The sequence below is a fragment of the Ambystoma mexicanum genome, chromosome 8 (genome assembly GCF_040938575.1).
Source record: "Ambystoma mexicanum isolate Mex_15411 chromosome 8, UKY_AmexF1_1, whole genome shotgun sequence".
In the NCBI taxonomy this organism is placed as follows: domain Eukaryota; kingdom Metazoa; phylum Chordata; class Amphibia; order Caudata; family Ambystomatidae; genus Ambystoma; species Ambystoma mexicanum.
Window position 1 is genome coordinate 138,504,784 of NC_090929.1, and position 24,009 is coordinate 138,528,792.

Consider the following 24,009-nt stretch of genomic DNA (forward strand, 5'->3'; position numbering starts at 1 on the left):
CTGCTAGGACTGGAATGAGATGTCTAGCTTCCTCCCCCCCTCCTCAGTTGCAGCCCTTAATGAGTGGTGGTAACCGGAATCAGGGGTCTTGGGTTAGATATCCCACTCAGCAGAACCGACACCCTGCGGAGCCGTGCTATATGGTCAGCTTCATTTTGACAATATGTTGAGGCTGCGAAGTTGCGAGAGCATCACCTTAATTTGCCTTTATGCAGTTGCACCATTAACATACTGCTTGAGTTCTTTACATATTTGTTAATTGATAGAATTCCCCTGATGTTTGTTTTGATAGCAGTCCTGCGGCATTGGGGGGCTGCCCTGGCAACCCCTTCCTGACCACCTCTCACTATGAACGGGTCTGCGGTTAGGAGATTTGCCCCATGTCTACGTGACATCTTCTGACTTTGTTCTACTGAAAAAACCTGTCGAGGAGTTTCCCTCTACTCTTTGACCTTATGGTTACAGGTTTGATTGGGGTGAATTCAATCGCCTTGGACAAGTCTATTTCTAGCTAAGCAGCCTCTTCTGATACTCTAGGGGTGGGCTGGTAGACCCCCGGGGAACACTTAGAGGCCTGCCTCACCCGTATGGTGTTACACTTATCAGTTGACATAAGCTCTCCTTCAAGATCCCCATGACAAACATGGCTGCTCCAGTTCCCTACTGCAGGCTAAGCAGAGTCCCAGAAATCCTTTTGGGGCTGGCCACCTGGGTGGGCTATCTCCTTTGGGTACACAGAACCTTGCAAATGTGGTGCCTCTCTTCTGATCACCCATCTGGGTGGGCCACATCTTCAATGATCAGCAGAAGGCTGGCCTTCGGCAGGAATCTGATGTTGCCAGGCTTTCTCCATTTCAGGGTCAAGGGAGAAACTTTCTGTAGCTTCACATCTGCAAGTTTTCTACTCCACCTTGGGAGATTCTAGCATCCTTTGCTTGCAATAGACACCCTTGGGGGCTGTGGCGAGGGTCATAGTCACTCCAGTGTGGTTCAGGGTGGCGGGCTAGGCGTGCTTCAATCTCAGTTCTTGGCTTCTCCCAAATGGGTACCTAGGTGCGATGGGGTACAAGGTCCCCGCCCTCTTCTTGAGCTTCATTGGGGATAACTTCATGAGATTTTGCCCAGCATTCTCTGCAGTGGTGCCCATCTGCTCCAGCCTGATCTGACATCTTTGGTATACTTTACATTTAAGCACTGGGACAAAGAAGAGGGACAAGACGGTAATTCTCTGATTACTTTCCACCAATCGTCATTATTTCTATTCCTAGTCTTACTTGTCATATTGCTTGTGTCCTCCTCTCCTGCCCCTCTGGGCAGACCACCCCAAATCCTTAGGAATAACAGGAGGATTCTGCATAAGTCATGGGTTTTATAAAAATCATTATTTGGGGATGGGTTCTCTGTTGCAGGGTGGATCGCCTTCAGCAGTAAGTACTGTGACAAAGAAGAGTAGGACTAGGAGTAATGAAAATTGTCAGTAAGTAATCAGAGCATTAGTGTGGATCATTGCAACCTCACAAATGGTCCATCTAGGCTGAATAAATATTCTTAAAATATCACAATTTGCTAACATTTTAACAAAAAAAAACCCTTGGGTACTATTCAAACAGTTTGTGACTAAAGGAATGAATATCCATTTGCAACTGAGGGCCACTTTTTCATTGGTGCCTGAGATATTTTCATGAGCCAGTCCGATCATGTGAGCCGCGCCTGCCCATTTCTTTTTACATTTCATGCTGGCCTCTTGCTCCCCCCACTCGCACCCAGGGATGCGGCCGCGCCCCCTCCACACCGCATGGGCGCGCCCAGTGGAGTAACTTTGCTGAAAATGTTGGGGGGACATGACATCTGATGAAAAGGTGCCCCAGCCAAATGAATGGGGACAAAATGGTGTGCCATGAAAGTTGGGGGGGACGAACACCCCTGCCCCCTGAAAATTACGCCCATGTGCGCGCCCCGCAGTTTGAAGACCTCTGATCTAGGTGAGTGTTCCAGGCAGGAATGCAATGACACAGGTAATGGTGATTCCATTCACAGCTGAAGCAGAATGCAGATCTTTCATTCAGTTTTCCTCCATGTCTCTGGTGCTGCAGGAACACCACAAGCGTACACAACCAACACAGAAATATTCGAATTAGGAAAACAAAGAAACAAAGCCTGGTTCTGCTCCTATTCCCCCTGGGGGTTTTAGAGTGTCATGGCTTGTAGACACACTCCCTCAGTGCACTGCAACGAGGAAGCTATTAATCTTTCATTTTCCTATCCATCGTATGAGAAGGGCAAACACTGACTGCAAATACACTTTTTACTAATGGATTCCTATGCCTTGGCCAGGTGCAAAACCAAGGCAGATTCCATAGGAATCCATTTGCTGTACAGCTGCATCAAAATCACATACAGGCGCGCGATAAAGTGCACTGAGAAGACAGTGAAGGACGATATGACTGAGAGCCTATCTCTGCTCTGTGCCCCTCCTTCACCTGGTCACGGAATCTAAATGGGATGTACAGAGAAGTAAATCAAGACCTAAAAGCATTGCACGTTACTTTTAGTTTCACGCCCTAGTTTACAACTCCACCCCATTTAAAATGAGGATGCAACAATGCCCAAAACAAGCGTACCATTAGGGCTACCAGTGAGATGGCAAATCACGAAAATTACATTTTACTTAAAAAAGTGCACTGTTGGGATTCTTGGGCAGGACAGAAATTGGAAACTTACACGTTAAACCCTGACACTGGAGATTAACCACATCCCGAGTTCATGAAATGTGTCAACAAACATAACAGTCCCACTGAACCACATGGCAAATAGTCTGCATAATTAGTTACAGCAGTGCTGAAAGATAACAGTCACTCTCAGAAAGCGCCCTCACATGTTATTTAAGCACATTACTCACAGTGGTGATAACAACATAAACAGCAGCCAGGCCATCCATTCGCTGACGTTGTCACGTGCCTACAGAGATCAGGTAGTGGGTGGGAATAGTGATGACGAATAGCATGGCCATGGCAGTCAATGGGTGGGTAAATAACCAAAAAAAACACACACAATCTGTGTGTGCCCTTCTAACATAGCATCTGCCTCCTACATACTCGCAAATGCAATAGGTATGGTTATTGTTGGTGCTTAATAGTCACCTAACAGTAAAAACAAAAACATTTTAAAAAACTCAGAGAAAAATTGCAAAACTGAATTTTGTCATATGAAAATATTACACAATATAAAACGCTACATTCCTGAAAAAGGAATTAAGAAAGTTGCACTTGCAATAAAGTAATTTCTCAGAATAAAAGAAATCACTTCACTTCGGTGCAATTCCATCAGTACTTACCTTTGTCTGTCCTGGCGATCACAAGGTCTAGTGCTTCTAAGAGGTGTATCTGCTTGACTTGGAAGGTTTTATCAAACACTGGCACAGAAGGCTGTCCATCTGAAAGAAAACCATCTTTTAGCACCGATCAGATAACTAACTAATGCACTATAATGTGATATTAAAACCATTTGGCCGGCATGCAGGCATATTATGTGCTTTTTTTATAGATGTCACAGCAGATATAAAATAAAACTAAGATGTAATATCATGTCGATCTACAAAACAGAGAATTAAGGTACAGTAAAGAATCTATTATTCACATGTCGATTCCAAGCACTGAGATCAGGGTGAATATGAGCCTGTGTATCACAAACAATGTACTAAATGAGGTAATTGACTGCAGCATATTTCAGAGTGGTTAGACAACACTAACAACATACATGAGAAATTTAGATACAGGCAAATACACAATCATGCTAACATATTTAGTACTTACTGTATTTTGAGAAGGCCTGGTGAATACTCCCACCATATCATCTCATTGTGATGGTACACTTATGAAAATCATCAAGTCCAGTTTGTAATTTTCACCATTTCAAAAGAGGTAGCAGGCGCTCCTCTCCAGAAAGAACATGGCATGATAACCTGTTCTGTGTTTTTTTTTCCCACTTTGAGATGAGAGTTTGCTGCCATCGCTTTTTGCTCACTGTACCTTTCACAGATGGGAAATATCCATTTGCATATCAGTCTTTGTCCCGCCCACATGGACAGTCCAGCACCGAAATGCTATAGCAATTCCCTTCTGAACAAGAGTACCAATTTTCACCATGTCTCCAAGTTTTTTTTAACCAGAAATGTTCCTGTTTTTATTTTTATTGTTGGAGCTTGCAAGCAGTTTATGCAAAGAAGTAATTTCAGGGACAGTGACCTTACCTTGAATGTTGTCACACCATGGCCATCAGTGTTTGTCTAGGTTAAAGAATCTTGTTTAATGTACCCACAGGGCACTCAACTATGGCTTGGCCTTCAGTTTCGGTGCAGTGGTCCTGCCTGCATTGACAGCAGGGCATGTGCCAGTGGAAGTCCAAAAGCCATTCTACTGGCACAGGGATCCTGTTTGCAGCATTGGGAGTGAAGGCATGCTTCTTTCCTGTGCCATGGCCTGTTGCCCCCTGGTTTCTTTCCTAGTCTTCCATACCCTAAGATGACTTAAAGAACGGATAGACACCGGATAGAAATGCCTTGGAGTCATGACAAATATTCCCAAGTCCACCACCAACCGGTGAGGACTTCTTTGAAAACATTGTCTCTATGATGTTCTCACCTACCATGTACAATAAGACCATCAATCTACTTTTATAATTAGGGAAGGGTTTATTCTGGTGTAATTAAATAGGAAACTCATATGTTGTGTAGAGCTTAACTAGGAAGCCATTAGCCACTACTGCAATTTCTGAATGCTGTATCCGCCTGTCAGCACCAAGGCTGCGGGGGGGTGGGAACAGCCAATCAGGTTGCTTGGATCACGGACTGAAACTCTTAATCTCAGCCCGGGTTCCATGGAACCTGAAGGCTCTTTCCCCCGCCGTGCAGCACCATCTTCCCCCATCCCCTGTATGTATACATTTTAATGTTCCCTCTGTGTCCCCCCACCCCCACCCTGCCCAACTTACCTCTCTTCTTTGGTGGTGGTGGCACCTCTACTGCGGCCCTTCTGCTGATGCTCTGTGTATGGAGCCCCACCTTCCTGATCCATGGTGGCCATCTTGTGCCAGTATTTTCAGTCAATGAACGAACGGGACACGCATCCCGTTCGTTGAATGAAAACAAATGTTTCTTAACACCCCGTGTTTCTGGAGAGATAAACGCCTTAAAACCCTTCTTCGGTGGGCTGGATTGGGTCTTATCGGCCCCGGGAGCGCTTGCTTGGTTCAGGCCTTTAACTCGGGCTGATAAGACCTGATCCGGCCCACCGGATCAGGTCTTAATGCTATTTTGCCACATCATGACAGAGGACTGTGGAATTCGTGATCAACCTCTATGACATCACATCCCTGGAGTACAGCATTTGCTCTGACAGCTATTTCTACCTCTTCTTTTTGTGGCGTTATTACGGTGAGAAAAGAGGGAACTTGATCTTTTTTTATTATGAATATAATTTGATCATAACTTCCCTTCTGAGCATGCTATAATGCAGGTCAATGTGGTTAGTGCGGGGGTGCGAAAGAGATGCAGGGTGCCACAAACAGTATAAAATTATAGATAGGTCGTTTTAAATTACAGGCTGTATGCCATCTTACAGTTCTGAGTGGCATCATAAACAATGAGAGCCAGGATTACTCTATGGTGGAATACATCTATGTAGCTGATAAGTACCTATCTATAATTCTATATGTGCCAAGGCGTGGCACAGAAGAGGTACAGCTTCACAGTATTGCCTGTATTCTCACCTACAAGGTGTGAAAACAAGTTAAGTGGAAAATAGCAGCTCCCACCCACGTTCCTCCCTTCCCGACATCCGTACCTCAGGCCCCCCACACGATCTTGCAGCAGCTTTCTCCCACCTCTGTAATGGACTCCATGGAAATAGTGAAGGGACTTACTCTTTTCACTAATTTCCATTGTGGACATCTTGGGTTGTAGTTTTTTGGTGGGGAAAGTGGGAATTCATGAAAGTCATAGCCACAATTTTACTGACTAAAAGTCCTATAGCAATAATTCCACTTTCAACGGCAGATAGAGCCAGCAACGACCCTGAAGCCTCACAGAGGCCCTCGAAATGTAGGCACAGACTGCTGAGATGCTATTGGACCTTTCCTCCCTAAACATGGCGGTTATTGCTATGCTACTTCCAGATCTATTTTCAGTGACACAAAACTATTTTATACATTTGAGGTTATTCATAGTAAGTGTCCTTAAGCTTGGAGTTTGGTTAATTTGCACACACACACATCAATGGAGGAATAAACACGCCACAAGTAGCAATGGGCTGTCATGCACGTGTATGCCGTACGTTGGTATAATGGGACACATAAAACATTTAAACTGTTGTAAACTTAAAAATCAGCAGAGTATTTGACAGACTAGACATATGAGTAGAATGGCAAGAAATCAAACAACAGTTCAGATTGAAAACAAGCAATTATACATATCCAATTAGCAATTACTCACTGACCATCTACCAGCAAGACGCCTGCGTCTGTAGAAACTAGTAAGGATTGGCCCCAGGAATCCCCAGAGACAGCTTCATGAGGAAAATTACTGTAGAAGCATTGAGATTCCCAGGGCTAAAGGGAGAAACATACAGACGTAAATGAACATAGTGAAAAGTTCCACTGAGAACAATGAAAAGTACAGCTGACAACAATGAAAAGTAGAACCAAACCCAGTGAAAAGTACTACTGAGAACAACGAAAAGTACAGCTGGGAACAATGAAAAGTACAGCTGAGAACAATGCAAAGTACTTCTAAACATAGCGAAAAGTACAAATACACATAGTGAAAATACAATTGGACAAAGGAACAAGTACAAATAAACATAGTAAAGAAAAGTACAACTGAACATAGTGTAACCTACAATTGGACATAGGAACAAGTACACATGATCATAGTGTATGAAAGTACAACTAAACACAGTAAAAAACACAAAGGACATAGTGAAAGAGCAAGAGAATATAGTGAAAAGTACTACTGCGCATAGTAAACAGTAAAAGTGAAAACTGAAAAATATAACTAAGAACAGTGAAAAATACAACTGAACATAGCAAAAAGTACAACTGAACATAGTGAAACATACACATGAACAAAGTGAAAGAAGAACAGAATGTACTAACACATGCATGTGATAATAGATCAAATTACAACTGAACATAGTGAAAAGAAAAACTGAAAACTGTGAACAATATAACCGAGAACATTGAAAAGTACATCTGAACATAGTGAAACATACAAATGAACATAGTGAAAGAACAATGGAATGTAGTAAAAACATGCATATGATATCTCAAATTACAACTGAACATAGTCAAAAGTATAACTGAACATAGTGTGAGAACAATTGAACATAGTAAAAGGCATCCTAGAACATAGTGAAAAGTACCACTGAATTAGTGAAATGTAAAATATGATGAGTTATTACTATAGCGTCAACCACTGTGGTCTGTGGCAGTCTTCAGTGGTACTGGCCCACCAGCTCCAGTCTCAGGGAGGGATATGGGCCGTTACCAAGAGGCCATCCCCAGACACACGTGCTTAGGGCTGTTAGCACTGTGAGCCAATGTCTTCAGTACTAATATTCCTTTATTGAAAATGTTTTATGGAAAATAGGCTTTTTGCACATCTCACGTGTGCTGAATTACCTTGAACACCTCTATAAATAAATATGGCAGCCGGGACGCAAAAAAGGGAGATTTTTGTTTCCATGGTGGCCAGTGAGTGGACTGAATGAGGCGTTGGAGCAGGAGGCTGCAGCGGCAAGTTAGGTGGCCTTATGTTCTGTGGTAGGAAGAAGGGTCTTTGTGGGGGCAGTGGGAATGAGGGGTGAGGTGGGAGTGGGTGTCTGGGTTAGTGGCAGAAGAAAATGTCAGCTGATAGAGTGGCGTAGGACACAGCCAGGGAGGAATGCAATACTGTAATTGTGCCTGATTGTCCTAACATGGCAGCCTCTGTCATTGGCCTGATTCTCCTAACATGGCAGCCACTATAATTGTGCCTGATTATCCTAACATGGCAGCCTCTGTAATTATGCCTGATTGTCCTAACATAGCAGCCTCTGTAATTGTGCCTGCTTGTCCTAACATGGCAGCGTCAGTAATTGTGCCTGATTGCTCTAGCACTGCAACCACTGTAATTGTGCCTGATTGTCCGAACATGGCAGCCACTGTAACTGTGCCTGACTGCCCTTGCATGGTAGCCACTGTAATTGTGCCTGACTGCCCTAGCATGGCAGCCACTGTAATTGTGCCTGACTGGCATAGCATGGCATCCACTGTAACTGTGCCTGACTGCCCTAGCATGGCAGCCACTATAATTGTGCCTCACTGCCCTAGCATGGCAGCCACTGTAATTGTCCCTCACTGCCCTAGCATGGCACCCACTGTAATTGTGCATGCTTGCCCTGAGCTTCTAGCTAATGGATGTATGCCCTACTGCCTTGACACAGTAGTATATATAAAGGTACATGATTACCCTGGTGCTCCAGCACCTCTTACATCCTCACTCATTTGCTCCAAGTCAGTCTCACAACCTACCAATACCAAGCTGACCACCATATTCAAGTTTCCCACACCGATAAAAAAACATGCTCTCTCTCACAACAAGAACTCACCCACTCTTAACACAGTCATCAGGGTTTGCGTACGTGGAGAGATGACTGTGTTAAGAGTGGGTGAGTTCAATACCAAGCTGACCACTATATTCAAGTTTCCCACACCGATAAAAAAACATGCTCTCTCTCACAACAAGAACTCACCCACTCTTAACACAGTCATCAGGGTTTGCGTACGTGGAGAGATGACTGTGTTAAGAGTGGGTGAGTTCAATACCAAGCTGACCACTATATTCAAGTTTCCCACACCGATAAAAAACATGCTCTCTCTCACAACAAGAACTCACCCACTCTTAACACAGTCATCTCTCCACCTACGCAAACCCTGATGACTGACCTACCATCGGCTATAAGGGACTCACCACTGACCCCTCAGAACAAAAGCCTGCCAACTCCTGACCGGCCCACACGTAGACCACTCGAAGGAGCGTGGATCAACACTAGATCTCTGCTAGCTCACACACTCGACATTACCTAACTAATATCTAGTAATGACCTTGACCTATTAGCCATCAAAGAAACCTGGCTACATACAGCAGCTAAAGGGGGGGGAGCTATCATAGCCAGAAATTCCCTGTCCATCAGAGAAATGAACAGCCAAACCTTCCGATCAGAGGAACTCATGTCAACTAAATTGACCCTTTCCCACCCTGCCACTCTGACCATACATCTAATCTATAGACCACCATGCGCCTTACTATCATTTGAGGAGGATATCTCGCAACTCCTTTCATTGGACGTCAAGCCGTCTTCGAGAATAGCCCTCCTTCGTGACGTAAACCTAGGTTTTAATAACCCGCAGAACCCTAACACACTTACCTTAGCAAAGTCTATTGAAGTCCTCATCTTCTCCCAGTGCATCACAAGCCCCAAACACAACAAAGGTTGCATCCTTGACTGGTTAGCAGATCTTACTGCAACGTGGTCAGACCACAATGTCTGCTCCTTTATCATACCCACCAACAAACAACCTTCTGCCTTACCATTATCAGCACCGGCTACCCTTACAATAAATGCCCGGAATATCACAGCAGCCCATAGCCTCCCTGTGCTGAAGCCCCCGACAGCCTTCCAAACTACGATAAATGACGACACCATCATGGTCGATTCCTACAACTATACTCTACTGCTTGCCATTGATGAGAATGCACCATTGAGCAAATGCAAAGAAAAGCCAATGGCCCACCTTAACACATGGTTCACCCCAAGTCTTAAATCTCTCAGCTCAACTAAGTGAGCAGCTAAGACCATCTGGAAAAAGGACAAGGCAGCACCCAATAAAGATCACTTCACCACCTCATCCAAAACATACAAACAGGCCATACTCCAAGCTAAAAGTTCCACTTACAATGACAGAATTGCATAAACCAGCTCAGGTACCCGAGATCCTTTTGCTATAGTGCGAGAACTAGAATATCCAGTCCCCCCCCACCAGCAAACTTCTGCATTATGGTGTCCCAATATACAAAATTCTTTGCTAGACACAATCTCACTAAACATCCTAACTAAAAAAAAAAAACGAATCTCTGACACCCTACCAGACATACAACCCTCACCACTCACCTTTCACACCCAGAAGTTTGAGTTCAACCCAGTCAGTGAATTGGAAGTAATCAAACTCATCAAAGGTCTAAAACCGTCCAGATGTGAAGGGGACATCTGCCCAGCCCAAGTCATCAAAGAGTGCGCTTCAGAGCTGGTGCCATTCATCTCTTCACTCGTCAATACTTCTTTCTTCTCCGGCATAGGGCCTTCCAATCTAAAAGATGCTTGGGTCCTACCCCTCCTCAAGGAGGCCTCCTTAGACCCAAACACACCCACCAACTAAAGCTCAATCGCAACGGCTCCTTTTCTACTCAAAGTCCTGGATAGAGCAGCTTATCTAGAAATTCAAAAGCATTTGGAATATAACAACCTTCTCGGGCTGCACCAATGTGGGTTCCACCCAGGCCACGGCACGAAATCTGCACTCATAGACCTAATGATCCGAATAGATGACTTCAAAGACAACCTCAAACTCGCCCTCGTCCTCCTACCGGACCTCTAATCGGCCGTTGACTTGGTAGATCATAAAGTTCTCTGCCAACACCTCTCATCGGCCAGCCTCTTTTCACCGAAAGCTGCATCTTGGATCTCCTCCTTTCTCTCAAACAGAACAATGAGAGTGTTCTCCACCTCTGCCTCAGCGGAGTGAGAAAGATGGAAATACATTGGTTTGTAATGGTCTAGACGTAGAAGAACCACTAAACCATGGTTACTCATTATCTAGCCCGTCAGATGTTTTGGACTACAATTCCCATGATCTTTCAAATCTCCCTGTGCAAAATGAAGTCCAAAACATTGGGAAGGCCACTGAATGAGAAATATAAACTAATGCTATGTCATGTGACAATGTTTCTGCAAAATATGGATCATTAGATAGGGAAAACAAGAGACTCACCTCTTTTCTACATAGGCCCGTGGTGGCCAAACTTGTTGGCGCATCTCCTCTCACAATGGTTTTCAATTTAAGTGCCTAGAATAAAGAGGTTTGTAAATATGAAACTATTCACAAATGAAATTGTAAGGCAAATAATGAAAATAAAAATACTTGAAGAAGCATCATGACGAATCCCAAAAGCCTATTGTGACCCCTCCTGACGGCATAAGGCATGCAGCAAAAGTAATGCACAAATTTGTTTCAAACTTGCATCGAAATTAAGGAAGTGGAAAGCATGTAAACCACCAGGAAGTGGCTGACTCATGTTAATCTTATGTGACAGTCCAGAATTATAATCATCAGTAAGGGGTCCAAGATGGAGGCTAGGCAGAAATTGGGAGTGCCGGGTTACGAAACCACGTGTCTCAGGAGATGAATCAGCATTGGTTGCGAAAATGGATGTCATTGTGAAATTGGTTATTTTCTAACCTAGAACATCTTCTCTTTTAGAGGAAAGTGGCAGAGAACAAGTACAACAGCTAAGCACCGTGGCTCGTTTGCCAGAGAGTGTGAAACTAAGCACGCGCTATTAGCGAGCCCCTTGGGCATGGCAGTATCTTTGGCTGGCTTAGGCCTGATGCTTGCCATGAAGCACTTTGTGGGAAGGATGGGGGGGGGATGTGTCATGACCCAGGATTAGTGTCCTGGGTGCTTTTACTATGCTAGGTATTGCTTGTTGATACATATTTCCTTGAGTGCACGCATAACTGTGTGTCTAAAGTACGTACGGGTGAACCGGCTCGAAAAAGATTAAAGCCTAGCTAAATAATGGGGGGTTGAATCAGCTAGAAAGATTCAAACCATTTAGGGCTGAGACTCAAAATGGTTCGAAATTTCAAAATGGAATTTGAGACACTTGTATAGATATGAGTATTTGACGGTTTGACTCAGCTCGAATGCAGCTCTTTGGTAATACTGAATACAAGGGTACTTGATTAGTATCCTAGAATTTAGTATTACTGATGGCTAATGAAATGATGCAACTGAGATACAAAAACAAAGGCAATTGAAAAAAGCGCAGTTTTCATTTGTGTTAATTTTATAGATGCACAGATCACCGTATCCACAAAAGATTTCAAATCATGCACTGGCCAGCCCCCTTGAATGCATCATTGTCAGGGTCAGGCTCCCGACACTAATGTAGGATTGTCTCCCAGTACCCATGCAGATTTGCTTGGAGTGCATTTCACTATAACTGGCCCTTTGAAATGTTAAAAGAAAAGAAAAGATATTTCTATCCCAGTTTGAGGGGTAGAAATCCAAGTGAGACAGCAGCGGTTTATATGCTGCTGCTCCATTTAAAAGAAAGTGCACAACAAGGTCGGACATTACTCTGTAATACATTGCACATCTCCTTGCGCATATTCCAGATAGGTGAAATGGAATGTAACTGTTTTGTGCACATTTTGAGGCATATTCTGTGGTCAGATTCGGGATGCACAGAAATGCCCTGTTAATTGCGCAATCTCTTCACTTGTGCCAAAAAAGGGTTTTGAGAATTCCCCCTTCCTTTCTTAAAATCAACATTGATTTTAAAGTTCTTTAGCTAATTTGCGAGCCATACTGACCTATGGGTCGAACTAATTTGAGACAAAGCCGTAATGTACTGATTCAGCTCGTATCAACCCGCGAGCCATAACTCTGAAGACTCAAATGGCTCCAGCAGTTTGAACCTTTTCTTTTAACTCTATTTCAACTCCCCAGTCTAAACACATTTCAAGAACGCCAATGTGAGCTATACTTCTACTTAGTCAAAGTCCTTTTTTTACCCATGTATGCTGCCAAACCACATGACCAGATCATAGAGGTTCTGACAGTGTAAGAGTTATTGACATCAACAGTCAAGATGGCGCTCCTAAATAAGAAAGCTGTGCCACAGGGGTTAGGGCTGCCAGGCACATATCAGCCTGGGATCAGTGTACTGGAGCGTAGTCACTAGTCGCTCCAGCAGATGTAAAGGATTTCGGGGCAGATCTCTACACAGCCATGACTATCTATTCTACCTTTTGAATGCTCTCCCCATTGCAGCTGAGACTGAAACAAGATGTCCAAAGGTTCTGCAAAGGCCAGAAGGCCCACCTCCTCCAAATGTGACCCATGGACCCTGGTTACTGGCACATCCTTAACTCCCTTTGCCACAGTCTTCTCTCTGTCAGCGGAGCACATTGGACTAGTCTTGTTCATGATTCCCCACTTTCAGAGTTCTCCACCTCCCCAAGTTTTCACCATCTTATCGTTCCTTGCAGAACTTTGGAGATCAGAAGCATATTGCCTGGAATCCGCCCCTAGCTCCTCCTTTTCCCTCTTCTTCTCTGCCAAGCACCCAGATGCTGCGGCCTGCAGCACAGAACCATTTGCAAAGACCCAAATATGAAACAGAAGTACTGATATTGATGCTTGTTGTTAGGTCACCAATGTATTGGTAGGCATTCTATGGAACAGCCTTCCATAAATCTGATTATTAAATATTCATTTCTACATTGGAACACTGAACTTTTCTTGTTTGTGGGCCCATCGACTCAGGCCTGAAGAATAAAAGGGGAGAGGTAGCCGAAGAGAAATTGTGTGGAAGAGAGAGAGAGAGCGGGAAAAAGAGGGAATGAGAGAAAGAAAGGGAGAGAGAAAGAGTGTTAGAGGGAGAGAGGGGGATATGGAGAGAGAAAACTAGACCATATTGACACAGAGTGAGCACCTTTACTAGACCTCATGGTCACAGAGAGAAAAGAGTGTGAAAAACAAACAAACCACACCAACGGAGAGAGAGACAGCAAGCGTGCACCTGACGAAAATGAGAGAGAGGGAATAGAGAGGGAGCACACCTAAAAACATAGCTGTCACAGAGAGAGAGAGAGAGAAGGAGAGAGATAGAGAGAGAGATAGATAGATAGATAGATAGATAGATAGATAGATAGATAGATAGATAGATAGATCGCGCAAGAGAGATAGTATTAGAACTGTGTTACACAAGGTACAACTTGTAGTGCTTTAACACCACAGTGGGGACTGAACTCAGAAAAAGGAGCTGATAACCAAGGATGTGTGAGCTCGAAGGATAACCAAGTTTGTGTGAACTCGAAGGCAAAGCTATTAGTGTCTGTCCTATCTTCAAATATAGCACAAGTTCAGCAGCCATTCTAATGCCTAAGGTGCATTATCCCATATGGGTGTGTCTAGTATTTCACATAGGGAGGCTATTTGTGGGGTCTCAATTGCCAAGTCTCTTGTGCATCAGCATTGCAACATTAAATTGCCAATTCTCAAAAAATGGTGCAGAAGATGAGCTATTTTGGAAATCCACTGGTTCACCTTATTCTCAATGGTGATCTGCACCTTTCTAGGGGCCTGTTCTGCAGTGCAAATGATGCAGTGACCTGCCTCTTTATGTTCATTGTGTCTGTAGTGTGCACCTGGCTCAAAGGTGTTACAGGCTCCCAGCACCCCGTCATGATCCCTTAGAGGGCCTGTCATTTTTAAATGTAAAGCAAAATCAAACATAATTTCAAGCACTTATTTAGGGATATAAATGCAAATGGGAGTGGAAGAGTGTCTCATACCGCTGAAGAGCCACTTTTTAAAGAAATGCATGATAGCGTCAGGAATTACACTGTCATGCCTTGTGTCTCCCCCTGCACGTGTTCTGTTTCAAACACTGCAGGGTAATGAGTTTGATTTCTGTGCATTTCAAAGTTCATCCTATTTCTGAATTCAAGATGCATTTTGAGATGCAGAGAGCCCCAAACTTCCAAGCTCTGCTTTGCGCAATTGCAAATGGGGGAAAGGGCATCTGAGGAGTAAGATTGATGTCCAGGATAATGGAGTCTGATATGGAAAGGATTGGAGTGACGTATCATAAAACATCCCTGTACCATCCTGAGACTAATAGGTCAGTCGAAAGGTTTAATCGCACGTTGATGGAGGCGATTAGAAGTGTCATCAACTGGAGGGATTGGTTGGGAGAGTTTGGTGAGGAGGAGAGTTTTTGCTTACTGGTGGGCCCTGCATGCCACTCACTACTGTATGTAATACCTTTCGAGGTGCTTAGGCAGAGGAAAGGACACACATCTATGTTTCCAACATGGCTGGGTAGGTCCAGGTATAAATACTGGGGTTACAGGCAGTTGAGACAAATTGTTGAGGAGGCGAGTCAAGATATGAAACAGAGGTTTGATTAACTCAAGCAAGTAAGGAGATATGATGTGTCAGAATGGGAAGGAGTGAGTGTGAGGAAACCAGGTATGGCCGACAAGGGATGCAGCAGATACTCGGGTCCACGAAGATAGGAGAGCGTTTGATGATGTGGGGTTGCTGGATGATGCCAAAGTCTGGAATAAGTCTAAGATTGTTAAGAAAAATTGAAACACTGTTCCGCTCATGTTTGTTGGTTGCTGAAGTTGGGAGATGTGTTATATATGGGATAGATTACTCACCGTAATCGTATTTCTGATGCTTGTATCTGCTTAGATTCACATGCTGTGCATAAGCCGACATCTAGTGGAAGCTGCAGAGTATTACAGTTTGTTTTTCGAAACTCAAAAATGGGCGTCGACACAGGGCGTGCCAGTAATACTATCCCTAGTGTGACGTCCACTGTACCCAAGATCCCTCACGCGTCTAGGATCCTCAGATTGTATTTTTTCTGACATGAGGTAGCATGAGGAGTAGCGTGAGTACAGATAATCCAAGCAGATAGATAGAAAGGTAAGACTACAAGCAACCATGCGCCTTCTCTCAGAGGGGAGGAAGGGTGGGTCGCATGTGAATCCAAGCAGATACAAGCATCAGAAATACGATTACGGTGAGTAATGTATCCCTTCTGAGGCTTGTGGAATCTGCTTAGATCACATGCTGTGCATAGATTAGCGAGCAGTACCTGAAGAAGGAGGTGGGATGTGAGAAGGGTCATGAGCAAATAAGTGTCTTAGAACCGCTTGTCCCACTTGTGTATCTGCCTTGGAATGGGTGTCAATGCAGTAATGCTGAGTAAAAGTGTGAATAGAGCTCCAAGTAGCTGCTTTGCAAATGGTGTCAAGGGGTACATTTGCAATGAAAGCCAGAGTGGCCCCAATGCCTCTAGTAGAGTGGGCTCTTGGCGTGAAAGGCAGAGTTCTTTCAGAGAGTGAGTAACGCAGCTGGATACAGTTAATAATCCACTTCGAGATGGCACCTTTAGAGACGCGATCCCCCTCTCTGCCTGTAGCTACGGAGACAAACAGTTGATGTGTTTTCCTTAGCGGTCTGGTTTTATTTACATAGTAGAGGACCGCCCTATGCACATCTAGGGTGTGTTGTTTCACCTCAGCCGAGCTTTGAGGGTCCTGGAAGAAAGCCGGAAGCTCGATGGACTGGTTTATGTGGAATTTAGATATAAATTTAGGTGAGAACCTAGGGTGTGTGCGTAAAACCAGTTTGTCTTTATGGACAGTAAAGAAGGGATCCTGCACTGACAGAGCCTGAATTTCACTGACCCTTCTTATAGAAGTAATAGCTACTAAGAAGGACGTTTTATAAGTCAGGTGTTTGAGACTGCTTTTATGCATGGGCTCGAAAGGGGCGCCCATGAGCTTAGATAGCACCACATTAAGGTCCCACCCTGGTGGTGGGTTTGAAATAGGAGGGTGAAGTCTCTTTACTCCTTCCATGAAGGCTTTAACTACTGGTACTTTCCACCACAAGACCTTGTTATGGGAAGTGGTGTATGCCGACAGGGCTGCCAGGTGTACCTTCAGTGAGTTAAAATCCAATCCTGCATCTAGCAGGTGGAGCATGCATGTAACAATAGTGGAAGGAGTGCAATCAACTGGGTTGATTTGTCTACTCTGGCACCAGATAACAAATCTCTTCCACTTGTCAAAGTAACAGTGCCTTGTGTTTGGTTTCCTAGATTCCTTTAGGATGTCCATACACCTCTGTGGTAATTTGAAATGTCCAAACTCTAAGACCTCAGGAGCCATGCTGCCAGGTTCATTGAGTTGGGTTGCTGATGCACTGTTTGACCTTGGTGCTGGGACAGTAGGTTGTACCAGGCTGGAAGTTTGATGGGCTCGCACACCGCCATCCTGCGTAGGTGTGGGAACCACGGTTGACTTGCCCACATGGGAGCAACTAGGACGAGCGTCATCAACTCTCTGTTCATCTTGTTGACCACCTTCCTGATGAGAGGAGTTGGTGGAAAAGGATACGCAAACATCCCTGACCAGTTCATCCACAGGGCGTTCCCCTGGGAGTCTGGTTGGGGGAACCTGGATGCAAATCCTGGGCATTGTCTGTTTTCTCTTGTGGAGAATAAGTCTATAGTGGGGAAACCCCACTGAGAGAAGATATCTTCTACGACCTCTCTGTGTAGAACCCATTTGTGTTCCTCTGGGAGGGAGTCTCTGCTCAGAGCATCCGCTAGGGAATTGAGCTCCACTGGAACATGTTGTGATGATAGGAAGATGTTCCGTCTGAGTGCCCATATCCAGATTTTCTGGGCAAGCTTGGACAGATTTGGCGAACGAGTCCCTCCTTGCTTGTTCAGGTAGAACATGGCTGTTGTGCTGTCTGTCCGGATTTGCACTGACAGGTTTAGTAGGTGGGGCTTGAACGCTTGAAGCGCTCTGAATACTACCAGAAGCTCTAGCAGGTTGATGTGGTTCTTGGCGACTGAGGGAGACCAGAGACCCTGAGCTGTGTGGTGGAGATGGTGAGCTCCTCACCCCGTCAGACATGCATCGGTAGTGACTAATGCCTGTACTTCGGGATCGTAAAACGGTTTTCCCTGTGCAAGATTCTCTCTTGTCCACCAGTGAAGGCTTTGTACTAGTGTTGGCGAAACGACCACTAGATCGTCCCACTGACCACTTGCCTGAGACCACTCTTTCGCCAACCATTCCTGCATGGGACGCATGCGCAGGCGCGTGTGGGGGACCAGGTAAATACATGACGCCATCATGCCCAGCAAACGCATTGCTTTGCGTACCGTTATTTGGTGACCGGACTGATATTGTGGAATTTGCAGTAGTATATTCCGAATTCTTTCCTCTGATAGAAAGGTCAACCCCTCTTGAGTATCTAGGATTGCTCCTAGGAACTGTTTGGAGGTGCTTGGCACCAGGCTTGACTTTTTCTCATTGATTGAGAAGCCTAATTCGTGGAGGAGGTCGATAGTCCTTTGAATGTTTGTCCTGCAAATTACTGGGGTTTCCCCCGTTATGAGCCAGTCGTCCAGATAAGGGTACACCGGGATTGCCTCCCTGCGTAGGTGTACAGCCGCCACCGCCAGTACCTTGGTGCCGAAGCTATCCCGAAGGGCAGTACCTTGAATTGGTAGTGCCGACTGTCCACCTTGAAGCGCAAGTACCTTCTGTGCGCTGGGAACATGGAAATATGAAAATAGGCATCTTTCATATCCAAGGTTGCCATGTAATCCCCCTTTTTTAGGAGGGGGATTACCTCTTGTAGTGTAGTCATATGAAACTTTTGGGGCTTGACATACTTCTTGGCAGGCCGTAAGTCCAATACTGGGCGCATTGTCAAATCTTTTTTTGGCACAAGGAAGTAAGTTGAATAAATACCCTTGTTTACCTGGTGTCCCGGGACGAGTTCTATCGCGTCCTTTGCTAGCAGAATGGCGATCTCCTCGAGGAAAATCTTCTGATGTTCTAAAGAGTGTACTCTTTGTCGTGGAGGATGGTTCCGGGGGCGCTGCAGTAGTTCTATACAGTACCCTGTGGATACTGTTGACAGCACCCATCTGTCTGATCTGATCCCTTCCCAAGCCTGGGTGAAGTTGGAAATGCGTCCCCCTAGTGGGGTTGCGTGAGAAGGGACCCTGAACTGAGCGTCACTGCTTTGGTTGAGGCGTGCCGCCTCCTTTACTGGGGCTGCCTCTGCCTTTACCATGTCCTCTCCTATTACCCCTGCCGTAACCCTGGGTAGACTGTTGGCTGTTGTTGTTCCACTGTGTACCCTGCCCCTGGGAATAGTTAGATCCTCTCTGGGAATTTTGGCCGCGTGGGCGACGAAAATTACTATTCCCTCTCTGGTTAGGGGGTTTATTGGTTAACTGGCCAAGGGACTTGAGTGTCTCGTATTCGTCATTGGCATTCCTCCGCGCGTCCTCAACCGCCTTACCAAACAACAGATCGGATTCCACCAGTTTGTCCAACAATGATGCCTGGGTTTCTGCCTTAAAACCAGACTGCCGTAACCACGCATGTCTCTTGATAACAGTACCTTCTGCTATCAATCTGCCTGCGTTGTCCGTGGCGTCAAAAGTTGCTTTTAAAATGCAACCAGACACGACTCTACCCTCTGCGGAAATTCGTGCTAACTGGCCCTTTAAGGGTTCTGGTGCAGAGGCTATGAGTGCCGTGACTTCTTCCCACTGATGGCAGTTGTAGCTGGCCAACAGGGTGGTGGAGTTTGCAATCCTTGCCTGATAGGCGGACGTTGAGGATGGTTCCGGGGACGCTGCAGTAGTTCTATACAGTACCCTGTGGATACTGTTGACAGCACCCATCTGTCTGATCTGATCCCTTCCCAAGCCTGGGTGAAGTTGGAAATGCGTCCCCCTACTGGGGTTGCATGAGAAGGGACCCTGAACTGAGCGTCACTGCTTTGATGGAGGCGTGCCGCCTCCTTTACTGGGGCTGCCTCTGCCTTTACCATGTCCTCTCCTATTACCCCTGCCGTAACCCTGGGTAGACTGTTGGCTGTTGTTGTTCCACTGTGTACCCTGCCCCTGGGAATAGTTAGATCCTCTCTGGGAATTTTGGCCGCGTGGGCGACGAAAATTACTATTCCCTCTCTGGTTAGGGGGTTTATTGGTTAACTGGCCAAGGGACTTGAGTGTCTCGTATTCGTCCTTGGCATTCCTCCGCGCGTCCTCAACCGCCTTACCAAACAACAGATCGGATTCCACCAGTTTGTCCAACAATGATGCCTGGGTTTCTGCCTTAAAACCAGACTGCCGTAACCATGCATGTCTCTTGATAACAGTACCTTCTGCTATCAATCTGCCTGCGTTGTCCGTGGCGTCAAAAGTTGCTTTTAAAATGCAACCAGACACGACTCTACCCTCTGCGGAAATTCGTGCTAACTGGCCCTTTAAGGGTTCTGGTGCAGAGGCTATGAGTGCCGTGACTTCTTCCCACTGATGGCAGTTGTAGCTGGCCAACAGGGTGGTGGAGTTTGCAATCCTTGCCTGATAGGCGGACGTTGAGGCTACTTTCCTGCCGAAACCATATAGTTTTTTGCTCTCCTTGTCTGGAGGAGCTTCGGACGATGACAATGGTGTTCCAGCCCTCTTACGAGTGTTAGTGACAACTAGGGAGTCTGGCTTCAGATGTCCTCTTATATAGAGAGGGTAAGACTGGGCTGCCCTGAAAAGTTTTTCAACTCTGGGATTGACTGCTCTGGTGAGGTTCGGGTTCACCAGGGACGGGTCTATTCTTCGCTGAATAGACTTAAGGATAGGGATGGTCTGGGCAACAGGCCTCCTTTCTCCCACTAACTCCTCGGCGAAGTCCCTCTCTTCCTGGACACCGTGGGTGTCAATATGGAAATGTTCTGCTCCCCGTGCGAGAACCTCGTTCAGGAGGGGTTGGTTATCGACAGGGGAGTCGGTAACTGGGGCTTCCTTCTCTACCGGGGAATCTACTCTGTAGGTTTCAGGGTCTTCCTCTTCCTCTTCTTGGTCCTCATCATCCCCATAGCAGCCCGTCCCGGTTTGCTCTTCTACCATGCCAAAATCTTGGTCCTCACCAAAGGAAGTCTCTCCTTGATACAGTGAGTATGGCCATGAGTATGGTTGTACCTCGAAGGGGTCTGTAGACCTCATCGGTGTCTCAAACCGGGGCTTCTTACTCGGGGGGATAGGATCATTAGAGCCTGAGGGTGTAGCCCCTTGTGGATCATATGAAAGGAAATGGTCTGGATTTTTATCGTAAGAGTCTGCCAAAGAAGACATCCTTGACATGACCCTATCTATGTCATCACTCGACCATTTTTTGGAACTGGGAATGACTCTCTCAGAAAGTTTAGGAGATTTATCTTGAGTAGATTTGCTGGTTTTTGAAATATCAGCAGACCTGGTCTTGTCTGTCTGTTTAGGAGGAGTGGAGTGTTTCACAGGTGTGGAAGAGTGCAGAGGCTGCTTCTTCTGCTTCTTCTGCTGTTTTCCCCCCTCCCTGTGAGTGGAAAAGTGTTTCCCTGTCACTTTGTGGCTCCGGAGGTTTTCGACGCCTGGCGTCGAGGATCGGGGGTAGAGTCCCTGTCCTTCGAACGTGGGACCGCGCTGATCTTGTCTGCGGTCTCCGACTCCTGGAGCGTGGCCTGGGGGTGGAAGTCGTCTTCCTCCTCCGACGATCGAAATTCTGTTAGCCTAGGGAGCGAGTCACTCTTGGCAAAAGTGGATGATTGCCTGGAGTCATGCAGCGATCTCGATCGAGAACGCCCAGAGGACACCGATTCGGACCGTTCTGTTTGTGCCTCTTTCCGTCATCGAGTCTCGGTTGGACTTCGTGTGTTTTGTGTGAAGCTCCTGTGTCGACGGGGGTCTTCCACATAGCCGCCCTGTCGGACGACCTTCCGAGGTCGGGTACCTGTGCTCGGCTGTCTTTCGACGTCGTAATGCCCTCGCTGTCCGAAAGCACGGCGTCGCTGCCATCACTGAAGGTGCCCTCCGCTGCCATGGCCGCCTGCCTGGCGTGGTGGGCCCAACGCTTCGTCTAACGGTCCTTAAGTGTCTTAGGTTTAAACCTACTACACGCTCTGCAGTTCGCCTCGGGGTGGTCCCTCGGCAAGCAGAGATTGCACGTGGCGTGCCTGTCGACCCAAGGGTATTTGCGATTGCACTTGGGCCTTCGCTTGATCCTACCTGTCCAGCAAATTATCGCCCGATCTCTTTCACTCCTTTCCTGGCCAAACCCCTGGAAAAGCAGTCCATGCACAGCTTACTCTCCACTCTGAATCTGTTGGTTGTCTGCATGGCCATCAGTCTGGCTTCAGAGTAGCCAGAGGCCCATGCCAAACTGCTCTCCTGAACACCCATGAAGATCTGCTCTCCAATCTTGACTCCAGCCTTCCTTCTGTCCTTATCCTCCTTGACCTTTCTTCTGCTTTTGACACGGTCAACCGCGTCATCCTGATCAATCGACCCTCCATATGCACCTTGAGGCAGCGGGCTGTTAAGTGTAGGAAATGTATAAGGTGCACCTATATACCAAGAGTGTAGAGTATGTCCAACCCCCCACTCTCCCTACTTGCAGGGCTGAGGCCAGAGGCCTTCCAAAGCCCGGGCCGAGCCCAGAGGCCTTCCGAGGCCCAAATCCGTCGTGCAGCAGCCGACGGTCAATTTCTTCTCCAGCCGGCGTCGAGTGTCGAAGTTCGACGTTGGGATGGGGAAAGGATGTAAATTAATCAATATTTTAGCAAAAGTATGGCTAAGGCCAGGGGACTCCGCAAAATGCTTCCGACCAGTATGGCGGAAAAAAACAATCTGAGGATCCTAGACGCGTGAGGGATCTTGGGTACAGTGGACGTCACACTAGGGATAGTATTACTGGCACGCCCTGTGTCGACGCCCATTTTCGAGTTTCGAAAAACAAACTGTAATACTCCACAGCTTCCACTAGATCTCGGCCTATGCACAGCATGTGATCTAAGCAGATTCCACAAGCCTCAGAAATAAACATATTCTGGGCACATATTTTCATTCCACTGCATGTGAAACATGGTCGGACTCTTTAAAATCTGCAAGGAGCTGGACAAACTTCTGCAATCTCCACCTCTCATGTTCCCTCCAAAGCCTTCTGTATGGCTCTGGATTCTCACTACACCACTAAAACTCAGGACATCCTGTCCTCGCTTTCCCCTTTCTCTCTATCCTCTTCCTCTCCCTCTACCTCTCTCGGCCCCCCTCTGGCTACTTTCCCCTCTCCTCCTCCTTTCTCCACTTTCTCTCAGACAACACGTGACGACATGCCTAGACAAGTCCAATCTATAAACGTATCATCCAAACAGGTGCTCCAGAATCATCAAGTGCCACATTGACACCCAGCTCCAGCCTTGGCCGATTTCTGCAATCACTCTTTTACCACTGGAGCTTTGCCCTCCCCCTCAAGCACTCCCTTGTGCACCCCTGCCTTAAAATGCCTTTGCTTGATCCTACCTGTCCAGCAAATTATCGCCCGATCTCTTTCACTCCTTTCCTGGCCAAACCCCTGGAAAAGCAGTCCATGCACAGCTTACTCTCCACTCTGAATCTGTTGGTTGTCTGCATGGCCATCAGTCCGGCTTCAGAGCAGCCAGAGGCCCATGCCAAACTGCTCTCCTGAACACCCATGAAGATCTGCTCTCCAATCTTGACTCCAGCCTTCCTTCTGTCCTTATCCTCCTTGACCTTTCTTCTGCTTTTGACATGGTCAACCGCGTCATCCTGATCAATCGACTCTGTGAGGGCCTGGGCATCATGGATCAGTCCCTGGAGTGGTTGACCTCCATCCTGATGGACCGACCCTCCCAGGTCCAACTTGGGTCCTTTCTCTCCTCCTCCTCTCTCTCCACTTGTGGTGTTCCCCAGGGCTCTATCCTCTCACCCTTGCTCTTCAATGTCTATTTGGTAACTTTGGGCCACCTGATTTCTACCTTCTCCTCTAACTTCCAGTGCTATGCGGATTACACTCAGCTCTTTTCCGTGCTACATTCAGCCTCCTCTCTCGCTCATTCCTGTCTATCCACGATTCAGGATTGGTGTACCTCCAGCGACCTCTGCCTTAATGCCAGTAAGACGGAGATCCTTCTCATTAGGACCCGTGCCCCCGCGTTCCCTCTCTCACTCTAGCTGCCCCCCTCGGGCCCTCTTCCTTTGCCTTCCTATTAGGCAAAAAACCTTGGTGTGATCTTTGA

The 24,009-nt window shown here is 46.3% G+C and overlaps 1 protein-coding gene across 4 annotated transcripts in view; it reads right to left on the bottom strand.

Moving 5' to 3' along the window:
• Window positions 1-24,009, bottom strand: part of GARNL3 (GTPase activating Rap/RanGAP domain like 3) — a 1,295,083-nt gene that overhangs the window by 305,435 nt on the left and 965,639 nt on the right. For all 4 annotated transcript variants that reach the window (XM_069609500.1, XM_069609499.1, XM_069609501.1 and 1 more), the window contains 3 exons: window positions 11,083-11,157; window positions 6,492-6,603; window positions 3,335-3,433 (listed from right to left, as the gene is read on the bottom strand). In XM_069609500.1, the coding sequence (XP_069465601.1) occupies window positions 3,335-3,433; window positions 6,492-6,603; window positions 11,083-11,157 (286 nt within the window). The remainder of the gene's footprint in view (window positions 1-3,334; window positions 3,434-6,491; window positions 6,604-11,082; window positions 11,158-24,009) is intronic.